The 24,932-nt window shown below is 44.0% G+C and overlaps 1 protein-coding gene across 12 annotated transcripts in view; it reads right to left on the minus strand.

Annotated features, from left to right (window-relative positions):
* DAB1 (DAB adaptor protein 1) overlaps nucleotides 1-24,932 on the minus strand; it is a 1,110,909-nt gene that overhangs the window by 265,002 nt on the left and 820,975 nt on the right. For all 12 annotated transcript variants that reach the window (XM_034653311.1, XM_034653315.1, XM_034653282.1 and 9 more), the window contains one exon: nucleotides 3,258-3,460. In XM_034653311.1, coding sequence (XP_034509202.1) covers nucleotides 3,258-3,324 — 67 coding nt within the window. In that variant the 5' untranslated portion in view covers nucleotides 3,325-3,460. The remainder of the gene's footprint in view (nucleotides 1-3,257; nucleotides 3,461-24,932) is intronic.

Genomic DNA, 24,932 nt, shown 5'->3' on the forward strand with positions numbered 1-24,932 from the left:
TATATGCCAATTATGCTGATGGATATCAAAATCCTAAGTAAATACCAAAAAATCAAATCCATATATAGAAAATAATACATCTTGAACGAGTAGCATTTACCTCAGAAATGAAGATTATAAAAATCTATCAGTAAAATCCACCACAATATAAATTGAGAGGAAAAATATGTATAATCATTGAAATAAATACAGAACACATGTATGAAAAAATTCAACGTGCAAATTCAGGATTTTAAAAATCACTTTCTAGACCATGATAAGTGAAGAATAATAATAAAAAAAATCTCCAGTAAAAACTTAAATATCACACTTACAGAAAACTTAGAAACATTTCCATTAACTAAAGATCAAGTTAAGGACACCTCTTATTACAAAATATTGTACTGACAGACCCAGCCAATGCAATAAGACAAGAAAAAGAATTACTTAAGGATTAGAGAGGAAGACAGAAACCTACTTATGAGGTTATATGTTGTCTCCATAGAAAATCAAAGAGGAATTGGAAGAATTAGTAACAAAGTTCAGTAATGCTATTATATTCAAGATTCAAGATCAATAAATAAAGTGTTAACATATCCTTTTTAAGTTCTACTTAATTTGGCTGAGTCAGCAACATTTGCTTAAAGGAATACTTATTGTTCCACAGGGAAAACTGAAGAGCAAGAAATAAATTAATCCTGTCACAAGCACATTCTCTCCCTTTTTTAATGTCTGTATGTGCTTTCATGGTGCTTTTAGCCAGAGAAGTCTATCAAGAATGCATATTGTTTATCACTGTTATATAACTAAGAACAATTATAAAATCTTACTTCGGGACAACTCAGCTATATACTTTTTAAGATCCCCTTGGTTCTAGAACGGGATAAGAGAAAACAGTATAACGCTGATGATGAAGGTGATGAAAATGAAGAGGAAGAGGAGGAGAAGAGGACAGAAATGGGAGAAGAAAAACAGAGAAAAGAAGAGAGAGGAGGGAAATGGAGAAAGATGACAGGGAAGAAAGGAGATGAGAAGTAAGGAGAGAAGGATAAGGAGAAAAGGGAAGGAAAAAGTGAAAAGGAAGAGGAAGAACACACATAAAGACTCTTTGTTGGGGTGCTTGGGTGGCTCAGCCAGTTAAGCGTCAGCCTTCGGCTTAGGTCATGATCCCAAGGTCCTGGGACCGAGCCCCACGTTGGGCTCTCTGCTCAGTGGGAACCCTGTTTCTTCCTCTGCCTCTCCCCCTGCTTGTGTTCTCTCTCTCTTTCTCTTTGTCAAATAAATGAATAAAATATTTTTTAAAAAGGCTCTTTGTTGATCTTTTAATAAATTCCAAGTAATATACTAAGTATTTAATCGGCCTTATCTCAATTATTCTTCATAGTAAGCCTCTGAAGTTTAATATTATATCCTTACTTATAGGAGACAAAACAGACGCTTAGAGAGGTTAAGTAACATTCCAAGGTCACACAGTTAGGAAGCAGCATAGCTAGAATTTGAATCCAGGTCTGCCTGCCCAGATTCATGGTATTGGCCACTCACCAGTGGGTATTTCTTGCATATGTATCGTGCTGATTTTAAAGTCTGGTAAGACATGAGGATGAGGAGGTTCTAAAAAGGTCACTTTCATTTTCCCATTCTAAATCTTCAACTAAGCCAAAGCTCTGAAAACCTGAACCCTCACTTTAGAATGCTCCTGGTTTTGCATGTTAAAATTAAGAATGAAAAGATATTCAGTAAGATACAATTTTTAATGCATTAAGCATTCAAGAGCACAAGTTTAGTGGAAAGGTTAAATTTGAAGCAGAAATATAACTTGTCAGTTTTCACTGAAAAAGCATTTGAATTCTAGTACATGTCGTGCTCTGCAATCTTTTTTTCCCCGTGTAGCAGTTCTCTGAAGACCTGGCTCTCTCACTGACTTGCTTTTTTCCTTCTATTATTCTTAACCATGATGCATAAAATAGAAGGTTTACATTAAGTTTTAGGAAATAAAATAGACTACTTCCAAAATATTTGTGTTTCAAATAAATATCCAGAGCAAAATTTACTGTCCTTCCTGAGGTTCTGGCTGTCTGGGAGCTGCATATGTATTACATTTATGTCCCTTGCTTCCTACAGAGTGTCAGACAAATGCCATCACGAAACATGACTGGGCAGGCACAGCAGTGTCTCAAACAAATCACTGCCTATACAAAACAACTAAGTGCATCCCGGTTTGCAAGCCCATATTGACAGATTTCAAGACCTGAAAGAGAAGTCTATTAATCCTCTGCCACGCAGCTCAGAAGATGAGGGAGAGAAAGACAACACACAGCACGAAGGTGTTTCCACCTAATTGCAACCGGGAGACAAACATCCTGAAAGGCATGGTCATAAAGCCATGGGACCAAATTCTCCAGAAAACACGGAGACTGAGAGAATTATTTTATTATCATACTATGCATGCCTGTCCTCAATAACAGACATCTCTGTGCCACCTCTGGGTCAAGCACGTTCTAAGTGTTGGAGTTAAAGGGTCAGCGAGAGGTCCAGCTCTGCAGGAATGCACAGTACAGCCGAAAAACAAAAATGCAGGCAATTTTTAATAAAGTGAGAGTCTCACAAAGCGCTACTGCAGCAAAACAAACAAAAACAACTAATCCAGTGCAGGGAGTCAGGAAAGGATTAAACCTGAAGACTAAGTGGGAGCCAGTCTAGGAAAAAGTGGAGAGTGACAAAGGATTTCGGGCTAGAGTAATTAATTGTCCAGTGGTTCTCCAAGTGTGGACTCCGGAGCAATAGCACCAGTACCGTCGGGGAACTTGTTCGAAATGCAGGCTTGGGCCCTCCCCCAGACCTACTGAACCCGAAAATTCTGCAGATGAGACACAGCAACCTGTGTTTTAACAAGCCTTCCAGGTGATTCTGGCGCTGCTGGAATTTGAGAACTCTGGATACCTGCAAAAGTGAACTACAAGAGACAGAATGCCTGGAGGGTAAACAGGGTTGGACTGGTGGGGGGGGACACGACTAGGCAGAGATATTGCTTTGCTGGTGGGAAGGGTAGAAGGCATACCAGGAAGGGTTTTATACCTTAGGAAAATAATTTTGGATTTTACCCAAGGCATTTAATGGAGAGCCATTAAAATATTATACTACGAGTACAGAAAACAGCAAATAACGCTGGCGCCCATTAAAAAACATATGCCATCACAAAGACAGTGCTGTACATCATTGCAGAGATAAAACACTGCACAGATAAATAGCTGGTTAAGAAAGGAACAAATCAGCCCTACCTTTCTTTCTGGAGTCTTTCTTGGCGCTGGTTTTCACAGCTACTTGAAGTTCTGTCTCAGTTGACATCCTACTAAATCCTTAGTCCACTTCACACAGATCCCGGGCCTCGGCCAGGCTCATGGAGGACTCCTCTCCAAGAGAATGACTCCTCCCTTCAGAAACAACGCTCCGAGCTGCACATCTCATTCACTCCTTCTGAGCGCTGCAAATCAAGCCAAGAGAACATTCAGAATCATCACCCTTTTGAGGTTAAACAGAAATTAGTCAGGGGAGGGGTGGCAAAATAAACTGCCAAACGTGCAAAACCAGGAAAATCTTGGTCTCCGTGTACAAATGGTTCACTTGATGTCATCAAGCCACTGAAAGGGTTCGTAGCAAAGGGGATGAGAGGTCTACCTGAAACATGGTCTCGCAGCCTAGGTACAGAACTCAAAACAGATCTTTTTAAAACCCTGGATTTCCAAGAAGGACAAAACCCAACTCCTTGTTTTCCACGTGTCTTGCTTTCAAGCAGTAGATGCCACCCAGAAAATACAGCAAAGGAGTATTTCCTGAGCAGCCCCGTGGAGACATTCTCAACAACAGGGCACCCATCCAACAGCCAAGCTTGAGCAGAGCCATGGCGGCTAAAACAGATCATAGGGAAGTGACCTGTGGTCGGTCCCTCACTGCCAGGCATCAGAGGGGACATGGAGTTGACATACAATTGGGCTCCAAGGGTAAGGTGACAAATGGGGCTGAGAAACTTCCAGCAAGCCAATTTTTATGTCAGCTTTTCCCTCAGCTATAAGAGCAGACAAGCATTTAATGTGGGGAGAAAAAGAAAAGAAGCCGGCCGCCACACATTCCGTTCTTTCTTTCTTTCTTTAGTAAATATGCATTGCACACTACAGGTACTCTAAGCCCAGGCTCTGTGCTGGGAAGAGATGATAATGATAATAATGATAATACAACCACTTCAATTACAGCTAGTATTTACTATGCACTTACTATATACTTTGCCCTCAGTCACTGCTTCATATACATTATCTCATTTGATTTCAGTTAAATTGAATGAATGTATTTCCCGTGTCGAGTCAACTGTCTTTCCCAGTGACCATCTCTCGGATAGTTAGAGAGTTCAGTGGAAAATAAACATTTCACTAGTTATCCCATTTTTAAAGAAAATGAAGATAAAGCTACTGGAAACAGATCTTCAAACTGTGCAGCCAGTTCTGAGCTCATTCCACAGACCCAGAATGGTCGAATCCAAAAATGTGGACCCTGAACGCCAGTTTCTGCTCAAAAAGAACAGTAAATCGAACCTCTTAATGACGACAACTAAAGAACGCTTAACTAGAAGGTTTAATATAAAAGCCACATAAAATTATAGGAAGGCTTTATACCCTCTAGATTCATCCATGTTGTTAGAAATGGCAAGAGGGTATAATGCTGAGTGAAATAAGTCAGAGAAAGACAAATACCATATGATTTCACTCATATGTGGAATTTAAGAGACAAAACAAAGAAGAAAAGAAACAAACACACTTTTATATACAGAAAATAAACTGGGGGTTACCAGTGGGGAGGTGGTGGGGAGCATGGGTAAAATCGGTAAAGGGAATTAAGAGTATACTTATTGTGATGAGCACTGAGAATAGCTGACTCACTACATTGTGCGCCTGAAACTAATTTAACATTGTGTGTTAATTATACTTAGATAAAAAAACAATAAAATTAGTAAAATTACAGGAAGGCCCAATAGTAGGGAAACTCCTACCTTAGTCAAAGATACTTGGTTTATTTATTTGTTAACAAGTGATTTTTTTTTTTTTTAAAGGACGCTGGCCCTGAATGAAAGATGTCTCAATGATAGGAACTAAAGCTACAACTAAGGAAAATGCTTTATACTGCCTTCCTAGAACGGGGCCCATGAAATCAAACACAGAAAACGAGAACCTTCCCTGCCACCCTTGCGCCATCTAACTGCGCCACACCACTGGCCCTCACCCCCTTCCTAACCTCTCTCCTGACAGAAGACAACATACCATGGGAGAGGACAGAGCCACAAAGCTTGGCCATACACGGACCAAATTAATTTTATTAACAATACTGACCATTTCACTGCAACAAATATCTACTAAGAACTTACGATGGGCCAGGTGCAAATGCTGGCTCATTCACGTCAGCAGATATCTACTGTGCAACCATCCTGGCCCAGAGTGCGGATTCTTTATTCCTGTCCTCAAAGATGCTCAGTCTAACGGAGACATCAGTCATGTAAGGGACTGCAATACTCACACCAGAACTCACACACACAAACACCACGTACACTGGGGCACAAAGGAACAAGCACTCGTCTTTGCTTAGAAGAGTCAAACTTCTCAGAGGAGGAGCCCTACACTGTGGGGTCTTGAAGAATGATTCTTATGTCAAGTGGATAATCAGAGGAAGGACCAAAGGGCACTCAATAAATACATGTATAATCAATGAATGTTTGTTTGTTTCCGGCAGAAGGATCAGCTGTGCAAAGGCAAGGAGGCTTGCAATGAACAGCCCAACTAATAAAAGGAAAACTAAGTCTAGTAGGGAGGTGATGTACCTCCTTCTCTTTCCAATTTTAACTTGTGCTGCTACCTTTCCCTTCAATCTTTCTTCTTGAGTCTGCCTTGACATTCTATTGACCCCTCAAGGTTGAGTTCAAAGAAGTATTATAGGCAGAAAGGTTTTCCGATCTCTCTGTTAAATGGAATCTCTCCCTACTTATAGTATGATCTGCTTTTTGGCCAGCTGCATAGCTTCAGCCCCTTATAAGCAGTGAGATGTTGAGAAAGTTACTCAGCTCCTCCTTGCCTCTGTTTCTCCATCTGTATAATGGGGATAACATGGAGCTGCTGTGGAAACGAAGTGTGACTACACACATCACGTGCTTGGAGGAGTACCTGGCACACCTCCTGGAAAGCACTTAATAAGGATGAGGTGCTAGTAATTTCCTGTGTTAACAAGCTCAAGGTCAGATGGCAGTGTGTGTGACTACAAGTCCATACTGTGATCCTCCCTTTACAGAAGAGGAAACTGAGGCAGGTTAGGTCTCCCTTGTAAAGACACTGCAGGGAGAGATAGAATCTAAGATATTTCCATCATGCTGGTTTTGCACACAGTAGGTACCTAACAAATAAATAGTAAAATAAGCTGAAATATATAGATTTTACACAATTTCAAGCCTTCTTAAAAGTTCATATATAAAACTGGATGGGAATGGGGCCATTTTTTCCCCTTCAATTTTATGAAGCACAATACAGCACCTCTCCCTATTCCGTGGGTATCTCCGGCACCACTTGTTCGACAAAATGTGACTGTGTTCAACTGTTACAAAGCATTACTTGTGGATTTCTGCAGTACACCCCGATATCAATAATGAAAGGAAACCAACATCATTTCAAATAAAAAACTTAAATAACGAAGCTGAAGTAAGGAGAGAACATACCATAGCCCGGGTCCTGGCATCCCCTTTCATTTTCCAAAAGCCAGAGGTTGGGAAAATGCTGTGGAGTAATCCAAATTATTTAGGAAATTCGTTTCTTTGTAATTAAGGGGATTAAAGTCCCCCAAGGGCCAGAAACCATGTGACAACTCAAATCATTTTCCCCCAGTAAAAGCTGCGAAACCCTATCAGTTAAATTCAGGCTCGCCTAGAATTTTGAAATGCTTCAATAATGTTTCTTTGCTCCACACAATCTGCGGTAATTTAATATTCCTGAAGTGTGTCAGGTTTTTTATAATGAGCTCTTCAAATCTAAATGTGAATTATGTAACATTCCACTACAGACATTCTGTCTAGTGAACTGCTTCTAAATGTAAAATCCTGTGTTCAGTGGGGGGGTTGGAGGGGAGTTTGGGAGAGGGGGGCCACAAAAACACCAAACCACAAAGCAGAGAAAATACATAGGCCTTAATTTAAAAAAAAAAAAAAAAAACCCAGCAGCATAAAGGTTTCAGCATCCATAACAGAACAAACACATACTAAAAAACCCCACTGTAACACAAATTTGTGCTTTCTCTGCCCCTACACATCCCTCTCATATGACCCTACTGGAAAACAGCTAGCATTAGGAGGGCCCACTATTTACCAGGTACCGTACTATGAACTTTTTTTATTCGATCTTTCAACCACTTGAAAAGTTAGGTCTTATTATTAGTTTTCATTGAGCAAATAAAGAAAAGGAGAAGCCGGTTTTGGTAGCTGGGGCATGGTCACATGGCTATTAAGTAGCACAGGGCACGGTACAAACTACTCTTCTCCCCACCTTCCCTGAGAAGCCTCCCAGGTGTCCATCAGCTGGCAAACAGAGAAACAAAATGTGGTCTATCCATGCAATGGAATATTATCCGGCCATAAAAAGGAATGAAGCACTGACACATGCCACAACGTGGGTGAACCTTGACAACAGTAGGCCAAAGGAAGGACGCGAAACACAAGAGGTCACACACCGTAGGATTCCATTTATATGAATGATCCAAAATAGATACAACCATAGAGAGATGGAAAGAAGATCAGTGGTTGCCAGGTCCTGAGGGAAGCAAGGGAGAGGGAGTGGCTGCTTCATGGGTACAGGGTCTCCTTTGGGGGTGCTAACAAGGTTTTGGAACTAGACAGAGGCAGTGGTTGCACAACATCATAAATGTAATAAATAACCCCTGGATCGTACATGTTAAAAATGGTTAATTGTATTTGGTGTGCATTTCACCTAAATTAAACAAAAATGAAAACAAGAAAACCTCCAAGCCAGGTCCCACATCCAGATTTAAGCCTTTGTGATATGCTAAGAACACCGCAAATCCCAGCAGTCCAAAAGGAAAACCCGGATTTAAAACACAAATGAAGATGAGGTCTTCCCAGAAGCCAGACTCTGGGTTCGTGTGGCAGCGATGCTGGGATTAAAAGCTGCATACCACTACCTGCGTGTTCTGGGACTCGGACATTTTAATCGGCGTCATCCAAGCTGCAAAGCAACCAAAACAGGTTAGTTACAAGACTGAGAGTCTGCAACATTCCAGATGAAGAGCCTGTTTCCTCATCAGTAAAATGGAAAGACCACCCCCAAGGATGTAAGATTTGGAAGATCAACGAGATCCGGGCACTGAAGAAAAGAGTCATAAATCTGCTTGTCTTCACATAAAGAGAAACACAGGACAGACAAGGCAGGGCACCAGGACATCGTTTTCCTCCACAGGGACATCCGGGTAGTGCAATGACCAGGTGACCGGGTGGAAGGATGTGGCAGAGGGCGATACTTCTGAGTACAGCTTTCTGCATTATTTCCCCCCATTTGGAAGCACATGGCTCTGCACACCTAAAAAAACTTAACAGAGGTGGGAAGTACGGGGAAGGCTCAGACTAGAAGTGGACTGAGACAAATTAATCCAATTGTATCTCAAACGAACATCACAAACACAGTCTCTGAAGGGAGTGCGAGAGAAAGAACTAATCCAAATAATTTATGAACACAGAATTTGACTGTTTACACTCAGTCTCGGGCAGGGTTGTGGCGGGGGGAGCTGCAAACAAGCCCCAAACTTCTTTCAGAGGATTTTTTTTTCGTTTTGCTAGTGTTTTTGGGCGAATTACAAAACTATTTAAGATGTCTTACAGGACTGAACAAAGAGGTAAATGCTTTGATGTTCTTGGGAGCCTAGTTCTCACTATGAAAGAGGAGACACTAAATTATGGAAAGGAGGAAGCCAGGAAAGAATACGGTGGGAAAAGACTGGTAATGGGACATTTCCAGCGAACTCATGATTTATGAAATATACATGCGTGTGTATATGTATGTACGCATACATGCGTTTATATGCACACATCTCCTAGCTCTCTCCATTGAATGGGTCTAGGAGCAAAGATACCCAAGGCACAACCTGGTACCTAATAACTGGATTTTGGTTTTTTACTACCATTCCTCAGTAAAAGGAACCAGGGGTTCTTGGAGAACTGGCTGATTTCAGAGCTGGGGTAGGGCAGGTGCAAGATAAGCCTGAAATACCTCATTATTCCAGTAAGTAAGGAAGTGCTCAAGACAAATACAAATGATGGGGGCATGTCACAAGGATACAGAAGCCATCTCAGAGGTGCAGTCATTGGCCCAATCTGGAATAATTTAAACACCAATGTCATTTAAGGATGGTAATAAGTAATAAACCACTGGGGGAAAAAAAACCCAACAGTCCATGAATCCATACTGATAACAGATGAAAGGAAGAAGGAGGGAAGGCTGTCTTGCTTAGAGTAAACACGTACTATCTGGGATATACAGAGGGGGTGTGGGACATAAAATCAACATTTTGAAGCCATCAGAATAAAGCTTAGTTAGGCAGGAACCATCCATAAATTCTAAATCCAGGGAAATTTTTGATGAGAAGATATCTGCAGGTCTTCAGGGGTCTTCCCACCTATTACTTATAGTTGCAAGGGGAAAATGCGTGATTACACAATGGGAAATTGAACAACACCTCTATTAGGTTATCCAAATGAGCATTCACAAGCAGGGGCAGAGGAAGATGATGGGATACCTCAACAGAATATATCACTACCATGTAACAGTCTGGCCCGGAATCTAATCACATCATGCATTTAAAAATTGGTGGGGGCGGGGGTGGGGTGTGGGGAGTCTGTATCCTTCAAAAATACGGTAATAAAAGACAAAGAGAAGCTGGGGAAATATTTTTTTTATTTTTTCTTTTAAAGATTTTATTTATTTATTCGACAGAGTTAGAGACAGCCAGCGAGAGAGGGAACACAAGCAGGGGGAGTGGGAGAGGAAGAAGCAGGCTCATAGCGGAGGAGCCTGATGTGGGGCTCGATCCCAGAACGCCGGGATCACGCCCTGAGCCGAAGGCAGACGCTTAACCGCTGTGCCACCCAGGCGCCCCTGGGGAAATATTTTTAAAGAAAATAAATGGATATAACAACTAAATACAATACCTGTAGAAGAACCTGTACCAGAGAGAAAAAAAAATACTACAAAAGAAATTATTGGACCAATGGACAAATCTGAATATAAATGGCATATTAGGTGAAAATATTAGTGTATCAATGTTAAATTTATTCAATTTGGTAATTTTCCTATGGTTATGGAAGAGAATATCCCGATTCTTAGGAATAAAGGGCTAAGATATGTGCACTTTACTGTCAAATGATTCAAAAAAAAATTATATACTTGGATACATGCATGTGCACACGTGTGTGTGTGTATCCATATCCACAGAGAATACACAAATAATAAAGATAATGGGATAAAATATTAGCAATAAGTGAATCTAAGTAAAGGGTATGGCAGTTTTTATAGTTTTTAAAGGTATAATTTTTAAACCTTTTCCTGTAATTTTGAGATTATTTCTAAATTTAAAAAAAATGTTTTTAAGAAGCCCAGCTCAGACCCTGGCACACAAAGGTATATAACAAAGCCAGTTACGGCCTCACTTTTAAGTTCAGACCCATTCCAGCTCCCTAGATGGCATGCTTTCTAATTCCCAAGGCTAGCTGAGGTTAAAATTAGTTTACGGCTGTCGGTTCTTATTACAGATTCCAACTTCACCTTGTATCCGCCCAGACTGCCTGACTTGGCAGAAGCCTCTGAACCAAGGTTGTTTTGAGCAGGGCTTTTTCTTCCTGAGCTCTGGACATCTTCTTCATACTCTGCCTCCGTGCCAGGAATTTGGCCACCAAGACTTTTCATCTAACTGCCCCACAGGTCACTGCAAGCTCCTCTCATTACTTGGACAGCACTAGTCTTCCCTGAACCCTCTCCCTCTGTGGGGTTACAGACTTATCCTGTCAAACCTTCCCCTTTTTAAAAAAATATGTCAGGGGCTACCTGATCTGATCTAGCCCACTTGGAAAATGTCTAAAATTTGCTCATTCTGCACATTGGTTCTCTTCAGGGACAATAAAATAGGAAAGAGTGAGGTTTTGCTGAAACCCAAAGGCAACATTTACTAAAAGCCGCTGGAGGTGTGAGAAGAACAAATGTTACAGGAGCGTCAGCAAAAGGCTAGTTACAGGAGCGTCAGCAAAGGCTAGTTAGAGAGACTGCATCCCTCACTTCTGATAAAAGACCACCATCCCCACAGCAAACACAGAGCCACCACCTGTTTTGACCAAAGCCTTCAAGAAAAATAATACACTGGCTTTAAAACTCTGAAGGTCACAAAGTTCATAGATTAACCACGTCACTGTAGACCCACTCAAGGTTGTTTTGCCACATGGTGTGTTAAGGGGAGAAAAATCAGAGGTCAGAGACCTCTCTTGGCCTGAAGCCTTCATTGGGGCTTGTTGGGTTATGTTTATTTCCCATTACGAAAATATAAAAAATAAAAAGAACTTCAACTTGCAGAAAGTGTTCTAGAAAGCCATTCTCTGTAACAGAATGAAATAAATAAATGAGGAAAAGTGGAGTAAAGAGAAACAAATAATTGGAAATGAAGGTGTAGAAACTAGGATACAGCACCAGAAAAATCTGTAAAGTTGAAGAAGAGAGGCTATAAAGCTGTCTATGAGATTCCTAGAGGCCAAAGCAAAGAAGGAAATGTGATCCGTTCTAAGTTTCACAAGGTTCATGCTCTAATAAAGCCTTTTCCCCCTTTGAAACAGGAATGGAGAATGAAAAGGAGCTTTCATAAAAGCAACACTGTGTGGCATCACGGACATTAGCATCAGCACTGTCTCTACAAAGAAACCGAACAGGGAATTTTCAACAGCTCTTAATTTATGCCAAAAGCATAATAACTAAAGCATAATTTAGTAGTGTCGCTTTTAAATATGATCAAAACAATGACCCAAGTCATTTTAAGTTCTCTATGAATAAAGCATGCTTTCTGTTTTTTAACTGAAGTGAAAAATAAATAATTGGGATCTTCCTCTACAGCTATCTGGTGGTTTGGCTTTTCTAAGAATTTTCTAGAATTAAAAAAAATATATATAAATGGTTTATCAGTTTACTCATCTGTAAAATGGGATGATGCTGGGTATGGCTCATGGAATTAAGTGAATGGGAATAAATGAAAGTTATGTGAAAGCACTTTTGGGAACATAAAATGCTATGTTCCAGAGGGCAAGCACCTTTATTATTCAGGTATTGGTCAACCTTCAACATGGGGATGATAGGAGGAACAAAATGTGTTTCTTTAATCAAACTCAAAGCTAACAAAAGTCAGAACCAGGTTTCAGCCATATTAAAGGAATTTATGTGACAGCATCAAAGTATACTTAGGAACATTTCATTTAACTAATGGATCACATAGTTCCATTAAGCATTTATTGCACCATGAAAATTCATTACATAAACTCTTAACAATATCAGAAAAAACAACTGTATAAACCTAAAATAATCCCATCAGTGTTTTCATTACTTGGGGCCCCATGTTCACCCAACCTCTAAAATTCTCACCTCTGATTCAACAAATATGTATGAGAAGGGGAAGAACCTAGTGCAGTAACCGGTCCCAGAGGCTGGGCTGGAAGCACACCTGCTACCACTGATTGTCTATGTATCGTTAGGCATGTGAGGTACTTAACCTTTCTCACCCCCAATTTCTTCATCTGTAAAATGGGGATCCAGTGGGCCCCACAGTCTTCAAATCAGGGAACGTGCAGCCCAGGGAGAGCTCAAGAAAGTCCACTAGAGTGAAAAACTCAAACTCTGCAATAACTATTTAAAACTATTTTTATCTTTAAAAAAAGGAAATCAATTATTACTTAAATATGCAGATTAACAGCACATGTATGTAAATATACATAAGAACCCATATTCTGGTACAGGGTGCAGGTTTCAAAAATTATTCATTGATGGGAGGTGATGACTGGGCAGGTGACAGGGGGCCATTACAGTAGTTTAGTGGGAGCGACTGATACCGTTCAGGTCCTTTCAAGATGATGCTAGCCCAGGAATCACGCAGGGACTAGAGGTCAACGAATGATACTGAGGGCAGGGAAGCAAGCCAGGGGGCCTCCGTCAATGGAGCTGCTAAGTTTAAAAGCTTATGCTCTTCAAATTTCCTTTCCAAATATGTTCCAGATAAATGAATCTTCAGGGGGAAAGAAAAAAAAAAAAAAGCAAATATCCGCAATTCCTTCAGCATGCAGCCATTAAATCACAGTTTCTAGAAATCCGATCAATTCAACGCACATTTCCTAAGCACCTACTCCGCGCAGAGCGGCCCCTGTGCTCCGCGCTGGTGGAACAGAGAGAGACGCACACCAAGGCCTGGCGGCGGCTACGCCCTCCCAGGGGCAGGCACTGACCTCGGGTGGCCCTCATTCCTCTTCCCCAGCACGCCCCCCCAACGGGGCACTTTTCCATGGGGCATTTGAGCCAGGACGCGCTGCTCACTTTAACCTCATGAGCCCAATAGGGAGGCGGCCGCACTGTGGCCTTGCTCTTCGCAAACTGGAAGCCGTCCTCCGTCATCCCGGTCCCTCCACTGCGTGTCTGTGGAACGCAGACCGGCTGCGACGCCCTGGGGTCTTACGGGAGGAAAAGACAAGTATTTAACGAGGCCCTCCCCGAGCAGGGGGTTCTAAATAAACAAAGGCCGCCTCTGGCAGCTCCGGGCCGACTCACCTGAGCTATATATGCCATTATTTACTCTCTCTCCCGCAGCTGCATTTCATTACCATCGAGCTGACGACGAAGGGGAGGAGAGGCACGGCGGCCCCACGGAGGCCCCGTGTGTAAGGGGCAAGCCGGCGAGGGTGCGACATGGCCCCGGGCTGCCCGGGCAGTTGGGTGGTCCCGGGCGGGGCTCCTCCGGAAGTGTGCACATCAGCGGCTGTGCGGCTGTCCGGCTCACAGGGGCTGTGGGTGGGCTCCTCCCGGGGCGGCCCTTCCCGCGGGCCGCCAACGGGTGCCACCTTCTCCCCGCCCAGAGAGCCAAAAGGGGTGGCATGCTTTCTCCCTTCCCTGACATCCTATTTTAATTCTTCTCTCTCCAACACCTCATTTTTACCACCTTCCTTTTGAAAAAAAAAAGGGGGGGGGCATCATCTTCCTTTGCTTCACTAATGATTTGCCAGTTCAATCTCAATTACCGTAAAATGGGATACACGGATGGCTCAAATTTTCTCCACAAAAGGATCTGCACTTGACTGGAAGCAACCCAATTTCCACAATTATCTCCCTCACAGAAAGCACACACAACAGTGATAAGCGTGGGGCTCTGTTTTCCTGACGCCGTTAATAGGGACGGATGCACTGACAAAGGAGCTCTTTTTTGTTTGTTTCCTGATTTGTGAATGTATTTATTTGAACCTTCTCACAGACACATAAAAATTCAATCACACTTGGCAAATACGGAGCAAATCACCAACACGGAAAGCTGTTTCCTCTCCACGCAATTTCCTCCTTACTGTTACACCCTCTACACTCCTTGGAATGGCAGTTCAAACTCCCCTCTGCGGGGAAGGCGTCCCTGACTGTGTGCACCCTTCCCCTTGGCACAGCAGCTTCTACTGAGGACAGAGGCAGGACAGAGCAGAGGCCCCCAAACTCTGCCCCACAATGGCATCGTGTGAGGAGCGGGAAAGACTACTGACGCTTGTCTGCCATCCTGCGACACTTATTTAACTGGTGTGGGGGGGGCCCACTGGGATGCTTGAAAGCTCCCCAAGTGGTTTGAATGGGCAGCAAAATCTGGGAAGCACAAGCATCTTCAGGGCCAAGCGTGACCCCACTCCCTAGTCCCTGGATTTGGGTCCAGCATTGAACCCCCGAGTTTGAAGTCATTCACTGCAAAATGAGAGGACTCTTGAGAATACATAGCTGATACAGGGAGGGTATCACATGACATAAGCCACATAAAATGGTTACCATGTCATGAGATGTGCTGCTGGTAGGTGGAAAAATGTTCCCCCCTCTCCCCCAGTGCAAAGATGCCCATATGCCCATGACCTAATCATCAGAAGATGATTTAGGTGACTTAGATCCTAAGAATTTGGGCTTTTCAACAGATGAGGTCTCAATGACATTTGAGGTTTTGAACTGATGAGACCCTGGAGACACCTTGCTCAAAGTTTGCATCAGGGCTGGATGCGAACCTCTGGGGGCCAGAAGGTGGACTAGGGTAGACAGAATGGGCCCCACAGATGTCTACTCCCTTAGCCAAATCCCAGCTGACTGCACCAGGTGTCGATACCTCAGTCAAGGACACTTCACTGGCTGACCGAGCAGCCACGACTTGGCCTGGCACGAAGGGTTAGATCCAAAGCAGATACAGGAGAAGATATGCATATTCTCTCTCTCTCAAGAATCTGATCTCATTAATGCAGATGCTGTCCAGTCGTAACTGGACCAGGAATGAAAAGATACACAGAAAGAAGCCAGGAGGCAGCAATGGAACGACTGAGCACCAGGGACGAGTGAGCCCAAGTAAAAATGAACAGAAGCCACCAAGTAGAAAAATATATATATAATTAAGAGAAACAGATCATTTTCAGGAGACGTAGTCACGGAGGGTGCCCCATGGCAGGGAGTGAACGATGTCCTGTGCAGTGGGAAGAAGAGAACCAAGTTCTTGAGAGAGAGCCAGGATCGGTGCTGTTATGAGCTCACACCCAGGGATCTGGGAGGGCTGCCTGCGTGTCCGTTCCAGACTGCAGAGAAACTCCCCCTGCCTCCCTGCTGTGCGGGGCCTTGCCGTGCTGCGCATCTCCTTACTAGGAGGGCCCGAAACGAAGAGCCTGAGGAGTACTTACTTATACCTCTCATCTGAACCCTTAAAGACATCGCGATTCATATTGTGAGGCTGACAAAGACAAAAAAACCATGAACATCACAGTCTCACAGACTTGCCATGGGTTTTCAAATCACGGCTCCGTGAAGTCCCAGATGCGTGACCTTTGGCAAATCCCTTGACGTCTTTGAGCCTCAGACTCTATCTCTGTAAAGCTGGGAAACCTTACCCCTAATGGTTGCTGAGCAGAATACGATAATGTACGCAAATTGCCCGGTACTGCGGGAGGCACTCATTACATACTGTTTGCTTTCACTTCCCATGATTTCATTTGCATTTAATTCTTTGGAAGGAAAGGGGGAAATTTTCTGATATTTCCTATACTATATGCCTATTAGTTTTTCAATACCTGCCTGTCAAAATGAATCAGGAAACAATGACCTAAAACTCCTTCTGCTGGGATATGAAATCTCGTATGCTGACGTGACCTGACCTTCAGACTCCAGCCCGGCATGCCTCCCCAGACTCCCAGCTCGGGTGTTCCTCCCTCCCTCAGACCAAGGGCTACAGCCCCACGAGGTGGGTCAGACCCCAGGGCACACTTTGGCCTTCCAATGCCGCACCTCCAACTCAGCCTCCTCCAAGCCGGCCCGCGCTCTGAGGCCGCATCAGTCAGTCGATGCCAAACTCAAAACAGGACTATTCCAGAAGAGTGAGTAGAGAGATCATTTACACAAGGGTAAGCTGCGTTTGAGGGAAACCCCGCAGGACACGGCAGTAGCCCAGGGACAGGATAGAACTCTTCCCTTCTCCTGGGCCTGAAGGGGTGAAAGAAGGGAGAGGTGACTAGAAGCAGAAGGGAAGGTAGAAATAGTTTGCCTTGAAAGGAGCTGTGACTTTCAGTCTAGGATACAGCAGGCCCCAGTCAACTCTGCCACAAGAATGCCAAAAAGTGGATCAAACCATAAAGACTTCACTCCCCTCCTTTCCCCCCTCAGGCTCCTGCGGGGGTGGCAGCATCGCTACTCCCTACTCAGAGCAGAGGCCAGGGGGCCAGGCGGCCCATGGAAGCAGTCCATGCAGTGAGCCTTCTGGAGGGAGGGGGGCGGGGAGAGAAGAGCAGGGAGGACACCTGGAAGGGCAAGCGAAGAGAGCCAGCTCAAGGTCTAAGGGAAGACGCTCCTCCATGAAAAATGTTGTCACAGCCCATATTCCTCAAAACTCCTCAGGAACTTCCGAACTCCTGTCTCCTTGTGACAGCAGAACATGGAAGGGGGAGGGGAAAGGAGAACAGAACCGCCTGTGTGAGAACCGGCTGTGTGTCGTGGTCTGTGCTAAGTGTTACACACACCTCGGCTCATTCATCTTTACAATCTGGAAAGATAAGGAGCATTAGACTCATTCTGTAGCAGTGGAAACTGAGGCACGGAACTGATGAAACACGAAGCCCCAGGCCCGAGTGCACCTGGCTCTGAACAACACAATGTTTCCATCACATCACCCTTGCACAGGTCACCATTCTGTTATCTACCTGGATCTTGGCCCCTCAAGAGCATGAAGGCCCGGAGGCCACGGATGGTCTTCTAGTTCTCTCGCATAGCCTCCTGCCCTGGCTATCCAGACGAGATGCCAAAGAATCCCACAAAAATAAATTATGGAATAAATAAAATCACAGAATCTTTGAAATCCCCACAATCCTATTTTTCCTCAGTTTAAAAATAACCTGCTTTACCATACATTCAGAAGCTTCTCTTCCCTCCTTAAACAGACCCATTTTTTTTAACACACATTTCATATTGGGATTCACAACTCATCACTCCCACAAGAAATACCCCCAGGCTCCTTGTCTGTTCAGGCAAGCACTTGGTAAATTTGGAAAACAGTTTGGATTAATTTCTGCCTGCCCAGTACGAGGATGCTGGGTAGCCTTCTCTTCTACAAAGTTTTAAAAGAAATATTATGCTCATTTCCTTAAGCATACCCAACAAGATTTTTTTTTAAATGGACTCTGGCTGAAGTCTTTATGGCTAATAACGAACACAACAGAATGATTCATAAAACGACTGTGGCAGTTCTGTACATCCAACACTACGTGTGTGTAACATGACGGAGTATTTCTAAAAGCCCCCACGTGCCTTCCTGACATTTCCTCATTAACACCTTCTGCTTTCTCTTCAGGGTAGCAAAGGGGAGCTGGTGTGAGCTGCGTGTGGAGGCGGAGGCCTGAGGCCCCAACAACTGGCTGCCTCCATTCCACACTCACCTCGCATGTTCATTTGACGGCAAGAGAAGACGCCTTAGCAGACCCAGCGACAGTCAAAGTAAAGGACCCCCAGCTTTGCTTAGGAGGGTGCCCTCAGGTCTCCCTTTCATCCGTGCATCTCCTTCCCAATGACCCTCACAGTTCCACAAGGACCCTCCTTTTGCACACTCATTTCGTCTTAACAGCCCAGTGAGGTAGGCCTTGTGGTCCCTGTTTTACCACGGCTGGACAAGGAGAGGAGATTGGTCACAGGCTTCCCCAGCTAGGAAGGGTAGAAAAGAAGATGGAATCCATGTCTTCTGGATTCTAAGATCTTTTTTCTTTTTTTTGTATCTTGCAAGTACCTGACTCCTGAGTCTGTATCATGCTTTCCTTAGAGATGACCAGCTCTAGGGTTAAAATTAGTATCCTGGGGAGGGGAGTTGGAGGCAGGGTGGGGTGATAGTGAGAGGGCAGGCTCTGTTGGTAGTGTGTTACCAGGTCCCAACCCTCCCCTCCAGGCCCCAGCTGGCAAGACCACACTTCTTACTCTATGTACCGACTCCAGGCCACTTCTCCACCTCCCATCTGCTGAATCTTTACCTTTGCATCACCACCAGGGGCAAGGACTGTGGGGCCACTGACCCCAATCATGAGGTCTTTCCTCAGGAATGATGAACTTCAGCCTTTGGTTGTGGGAATTCACAGTGCCTGGATAGATTAAATCTGACTCGTATATGCCTCCCTGGATGAGACTAATTGAAAAGCAAAGGAGGAGTGCCCGGAACGCTGGGCCTCCTTTGAAGTTTCTTGGCTGAAGATGATCAGATTCTTACTGCGGCTCAAGGTTCTCATCCAGGGAGTCAATGTTTAAATTTTGAAGAAAAACAGGCACCTGTGGTGGTCACGTACTTCCCCAACTCCTTGCCTCCTCGCCCTTATCACACGCTGTCCCATATACTATCATCCTGACCATTAAAGTTACACTTTCCTCCTTGTTTTGTGCTTGCACCAGATGTATTGCTAAGACCCCAAAAAAAGTGGAGACAAAGCTTGGCACAGGGCCTTTCCACCACTAGAGCGTCTGGTCCCCAGGCCTCTCCTTTCTCCTACTAAGGTGTCTGTAGTAATCTTTTCATTCGCCATCTCAGGATTTGCTCACCAAACTCTACATCTGATTATTCAAATTTACAGTCTAAATTAGGAGTATTCTTGAAGGATACAAAGATCAAGATAAAGATAACAGAATTAATACTTGATTAGGTCCCCATTAACTGGTGATTTCCAGAAGGCAATCAGCTAGTCCTACAAATAGTCATTCACTGAACACTTGCGATTCTCTAGGTATTACCAGCTAATATCCGTCCAAGGAGGAAGGGATATATGATCAGAAGAAGCATGAAAAGATCTCTTCCCTCAGGAATTCCAGAAGGAAACACCCACAAAAAAGCACGGAGTTTTAAAAAATGGGGATATCAAATACTCCTTTGAAAAATTTCATGAAAGCTATGAATCCCTTCCCCAAGCTCAAGTCAAGAACTTAAGATGTAAGGTGGGGATTAAAAAAAAAAAAAATCAAAGGTGAAATGTAAAACCAATATTTTAAAAGCACAATTTAAAAACTGTCAATATGATGTACAATGACTTTTCATCTTTTCGCTTTTATCTCACCATTTTGTTGGCACGTTGCCATGAAATCGTAATAAAGTTAGTCGCTTCTAATATGATTTTACAGCTAAAAAAGTACTTTTACATCTGTGTGTCCAAATAAAATTCTCTTAATAACCTTGGAAAGACACAAAATAGGAATCTTGACTGTCATTTTAAAGATGAGAAACGGGCTCAGAGAAAACAGGTGAGCGGCCAGAGCTCCAGGGCTTGTAAGTGGCTGTGTCCAAGGTAAGTTCAAGGTCTTGAGGCGTCCAGCCTAGAGTTTTAAAGTTGGACAGGATCTTGGGTATCACCTCAACCAACCGCCTGGACTCTTCATTTTGCAGTGAAGAAACAGGTCTTAGAGAGATTGGATGGTTTGCCCGAAGTCACCCAGGTACCAAATCACCTGGAAAAATCAACCAGGTCACCAGATCCCTTGTCCATTTCTGACACTACTATCCAACATGTACACCATTTGTAACATCACAGAAAGCACTTCCAGATCTCACATTCCTAAACCATTCCTAACATCGTGACTTTTACCAGGATTCCTACTCCAAGAACAAGTTATTTTTGAAACATTTCAAAAAGCATTTAAGGAACCTTTAAAAGAATTAAAGGACAGGGGCGCCTGGGTGGCACAGCGGTTAAGCATCTGCCTTCGGCTCAGGGCGTGATCCCGGCGTTATGGGATCGAGCCCCACATCAGGCTCCTCCGCTATGAGCCTGCTTCTTCCTCTCCCATTCCCCCTGCTTGTGTTCCCTCTCTCGCTGGCTGTCTCTCTATCACATAAATAAATAAAATCTTAAAAAAAAAAAGAATTAAAGGACAATAAGACTTTAGCACACACTGTAGAAGGAGCCCTCTGCTCAAAACATAATTTACCAAAACTCAGCTTCACAGAGTGACAATCTAGAAAGCATTTTCCTAGAACTTGAGGCACAGGTGAGAAAGAGCTCAGAGAACCATCTCCAGCCCAGGGGAAATAACCTCAGCATGCTAAAAGCAAACAAAACCTAACAACCTGAGCAAATTAATTTCTAATAAAGAGCTCTACTCAGAGCTGAAAAAAAAATTAAATGTTACATTACCCATGTGGCCATGTTATAAAGCACAGCTCCTGAAGACAGCTGTCCTGGCCCTTGTGGGAGCTCAGAGCCACCCCACAAAGAAGGAAGGACAAAGTACACAGCTGGGATGACAATTATGGAGTTCCAGCGACTGCCAGAGAAGGGGTTTGGCAAGGTGCAATCACATGGGGAGAAGCAGTTAAGTGTTCTGCCACCAACACCATCAGGGCAAAGGGCATTCAAACACAGGCCCCCTCTACTCCAAATGCATTTCTTTACTCATTCCATCAACACGCCCTTTCATTTATTGACTACCAGCTGTCTGCCATACATTGTTCAGGTTTAGGGTTCCAGCTTTTGTCCTAGAGGAGGAAGGCAGATGATAACAAAAGAATAAGTCAAGTATACAGTATGTCAGATGCTGGGAAATGCTATGAAGAAAAATACGGAAGGAGAGGGGAATGAGATGTGCTGGAAAGGGGTACATTTTTTACATGAGTAGTCAAAGGAGTGTCTTCACGGAGATTGCATGGCATCACAACTTACAAAGGAAGAGGGGCATGCCATGCGGATACTTATCTGGAGAAAGAACATGTCAGGCAGGAACAGCAAGCCCCAAATCCCGGAGGCAGAAATGAGTATTTTCAAAGAGCAGTAAGGTGGCTGGCATGAAACAGGGGGGAGGGGGAAAGAGAAGTGAATGGTGAGGGCAAGAGCTGGAGGACAGAGCCAGACCCTGGAAACAGAACCACAGGGTCTTTGCTCTTAAGGAGATGGCAGTCTAGCAGTAATTCTGCCCAGAAGGCTTGATTTTTCAGAACTGACTTCCTGGGTCACTAACCATGTGACCCTGGGAAAATGAAACTTTTGTGAGGCTCCATTTTCTCATTTACAAAATAAGAACAATAAAAATCTCATCTGTCCCACTAATCCCACTCCCTCATCATCCCTTAAGATGATTCCCAAATCCTAGACTCCCGTGTGTCATCTCTCCTTCTCCATGGAACAACCACATGGGCTTAATATTTTTATCTCCATGTTACAGACAAAAACCAACACAGAGAGTTAAGTCTTGCCCAAGAAGACATAGGCAGTGTTACAAGCAGGATTTGAATACGGGTCTTTGTAACTCCAAAGGCCACAGTGCTGAGTTGCTTGTGCTATGGCTCCAGGAAATTGATGGCTAGAAGTGAAAAGCAGTATGGGAAGGGCCACAAGTCCTCGTGATGGCTGTGGCTGTTCTAACGACACAGTATGTTTCACAGGACAGGGGAACAAAGTGCTCTCTCCCACCATGGGAGCTGGGCAGTCCACAGCGGGATGCTCCCCGACCCAAGGGTGCCAAGATTACACTGTCTGGCTTCTCTTAGTAAGTCTGGGTTCCAGAAGAATGATCCTGCTGGGAAACTGAGGCAGCCATGCTAGGTCATTAAATCTCCTAGACTTAGAGAGTCAAGCTTTAAGGAGAAAAAAAAGAGAGAGAGACAGAGACAGAGACTAAGAAAGAAAGACCTCAAACTCTCTGTAGCTATCTTAGAATGACAGACAGCTCCTCTCAAAAGGAAGGCTTCCTGCTTCCAGCCCACCTGAAGGAGACGAAAGGAAATCAGGTATCCTGATCAGCACATGTTTATGGCACTGGACCTTGCTCCCAATAAATCAAGACTCAGTTTAACTCATTGAAAGTTCACATCTCCTGGTTTCTCCCTGGACCGTCTCACACGCTCTCTCTCCAATAGAATCTATACCCAGGGGAAGATCACCAGCGGACGCCTCAACTCAAGCTGATTATTCAATCATGACTGTGTTAGTATATTGTCTGTGTTTACGCATCTTCCCATCTTTCTTCTCAATTGAATGCAAAACAATGCCAGCAATAGCGTGTTGAGGAGGATGAGGACAAAAATCAGAGACCAATGAGGTGAGGTTAAGTCTCAAGCTGAATTCCTGGCTTTACTGTCTCTTCACCGCTCTGAGCCTACTGTCTCATCTCCGAAATGTGAATACTAATATTTACCTTGTTCTGTTATTATTACAGAAAACAAAGTATGTAAAGTCCCTGGTCCACACTAGTTCCTCAGGAACTGAGAGCTATTGTTCTCCATTAAAATAAAGGTAAATGAGATTTACACAGTAGTTTTCCATCCATGACTTCATTTGATCCCCACAACAAACCCCCTGCCCCTAACTTGGAGTCCTTCCACTTGGCAGTTGTTCAGAAGCTAGAATCTGAAGCTAGGATAGAGGTTAGAAATAATCTGTGAATCTCGTTTTACCAGGAGAGAAACTGAGGCTCAAAGAGAGGACACATTATAATATTATCTAAGCAATTACCTTCTATAATAATTCAGAAACCTCTTCCTGATGATGAACTCCGCCAAAGACAGCAGGGCATCACAAGCTAACTGCCATAGGGAACACCAGCAGGGCATGGACGAATGCACCCAGGACCCAACTGAGTTGTTGTGATACCCAGAATCACATCCAAAGGCTTTATTAAAACTCCATTTTACATGGGAGAGTGGAAGAAAGTGCCCTGTGCCTTGCATGCAAAAAGACCCGTTTGCACTGGACTCTTGCTCAGGAAAATGAAGACCAAACTCAGCGGACGTGCTAATTGGCAGAAGTGGCTGGTGGGCAGAGTGCTGCGTCTGAACTCCAACACCGAGACTTTCCACCTGTTTCTCCACTTGCTCGTTATCCCAGGTGTCCAAGAGGCCTGGTTCACACTTGGTCTAATTGAACAGAGGCCCCTCTGCAGGACTGAACTGTCCGCTTTAACAAGGCAGGGCCAACAGGGTCTGACTCGCAAGGGCACTCACTCTCATCAGGACCCTGCATGGGACTGGGCGTCTGTTCAACAATCCTGAGGGAAGGCCCCGTGAAAAGACGGTTCTATGCCTTTCTGTCTCATTTTCCAGGAGCAGTCTGGCTCTGAACATTTAGGAGGCAGGGCTCCATTTTTCAGGTACCTCCTGTTTCTGGGGAAAGAATGCTTAGACTAAGTGTTAGAGAGAGTGGGGTAAAGCCAGGTGAGGACAAGCTTTCAGGGTGTGGGAGGGAAAGCACACAGGCTCGGGCCTGGTCTGTGCCCATCTCCCCTGGTGGCTCTAATCAAGCTGCAATTTCCCTGAGCCCTCTCACGGTCCCCACACTGCGACTTGCGAATGCCCCGAGCACTTCTTACAATGTGGTCCCTTCCTCCATAAAAAAATGTTAAAAATTCTAATTCTATAACTACAAGCTCATTTTTTCTGATTTGAAAAGACATTAAAACATTTTTTGTGGGATCCTAGAAAAACTGTGAGGCCTGAGGCACTGTGCTGTGCTAACAGCTGAGTTGGCCGTGGTCCCTTAACCAAACAATCAGCTGATGGCACCTTCCTCCCACCCCGTTCTGAGCAGTCGTGGTTTAACCTGGAATGCACTGGGCACCATGCCTGGTGTCCAGCAGACACTCAGGGGCTCTTAATATTATCCTATTGCTACTACTCAGAAAATGTAACTTTGCCGTTCTTCAGAGAAAACAGGAGTATGAGCCTTTTGGAAGGAGAGGCATGAGTTTGCTCCCTCTGTGACTTACTCATTTATCAACCCCTCAAAATCTCCCAACAGCTGTGAGAACAGAGCTATCGCTTAACAGATGCACATACTGAATAATGATAATGAGCTTAAAAGCAAACATTTTCCCACCAAAGAGAAACTTTACCAAAACTGTCTTTATTTGCTGTTAATTTTTTGAAAATATAAAAATATCAGAGTTCTTAAAAAAAAAAAATCAATGTCCCAGGATCTACGGGCGAAAACCGCAGCTGGGGCCATGGGATTCTGGGTAGCCCACCTAACCTGGGGTGTCATCGGCAGCCCTGCAGGTCGGAGGCATTCCCAATGGAGATGTGGCCGGTCCTTCACCCTGTGAGCCCCAGTGCCCTTCTTCCTCTGTCAGGGACCTACGTGAGGGACGATGTGAGGCTCACAGATTCACTGAGCCATTTCCCAAGGCTTC

This window comes from Ailuropoda melanoleuca, chromosome 2, assembly GCF_002007445.2.
Source record: "Ailuropoda melanoleuca isolate Jingjing chromosome 2, ASM200744v2, whole genome shotgun sequence".
Taxonomy (NCBI): Eukaryota; Metazoa; Chordata; class Mammalia; order Carnivora; family Ursidae; genus Ailuropoda; species Ailuropoda melanoleuca.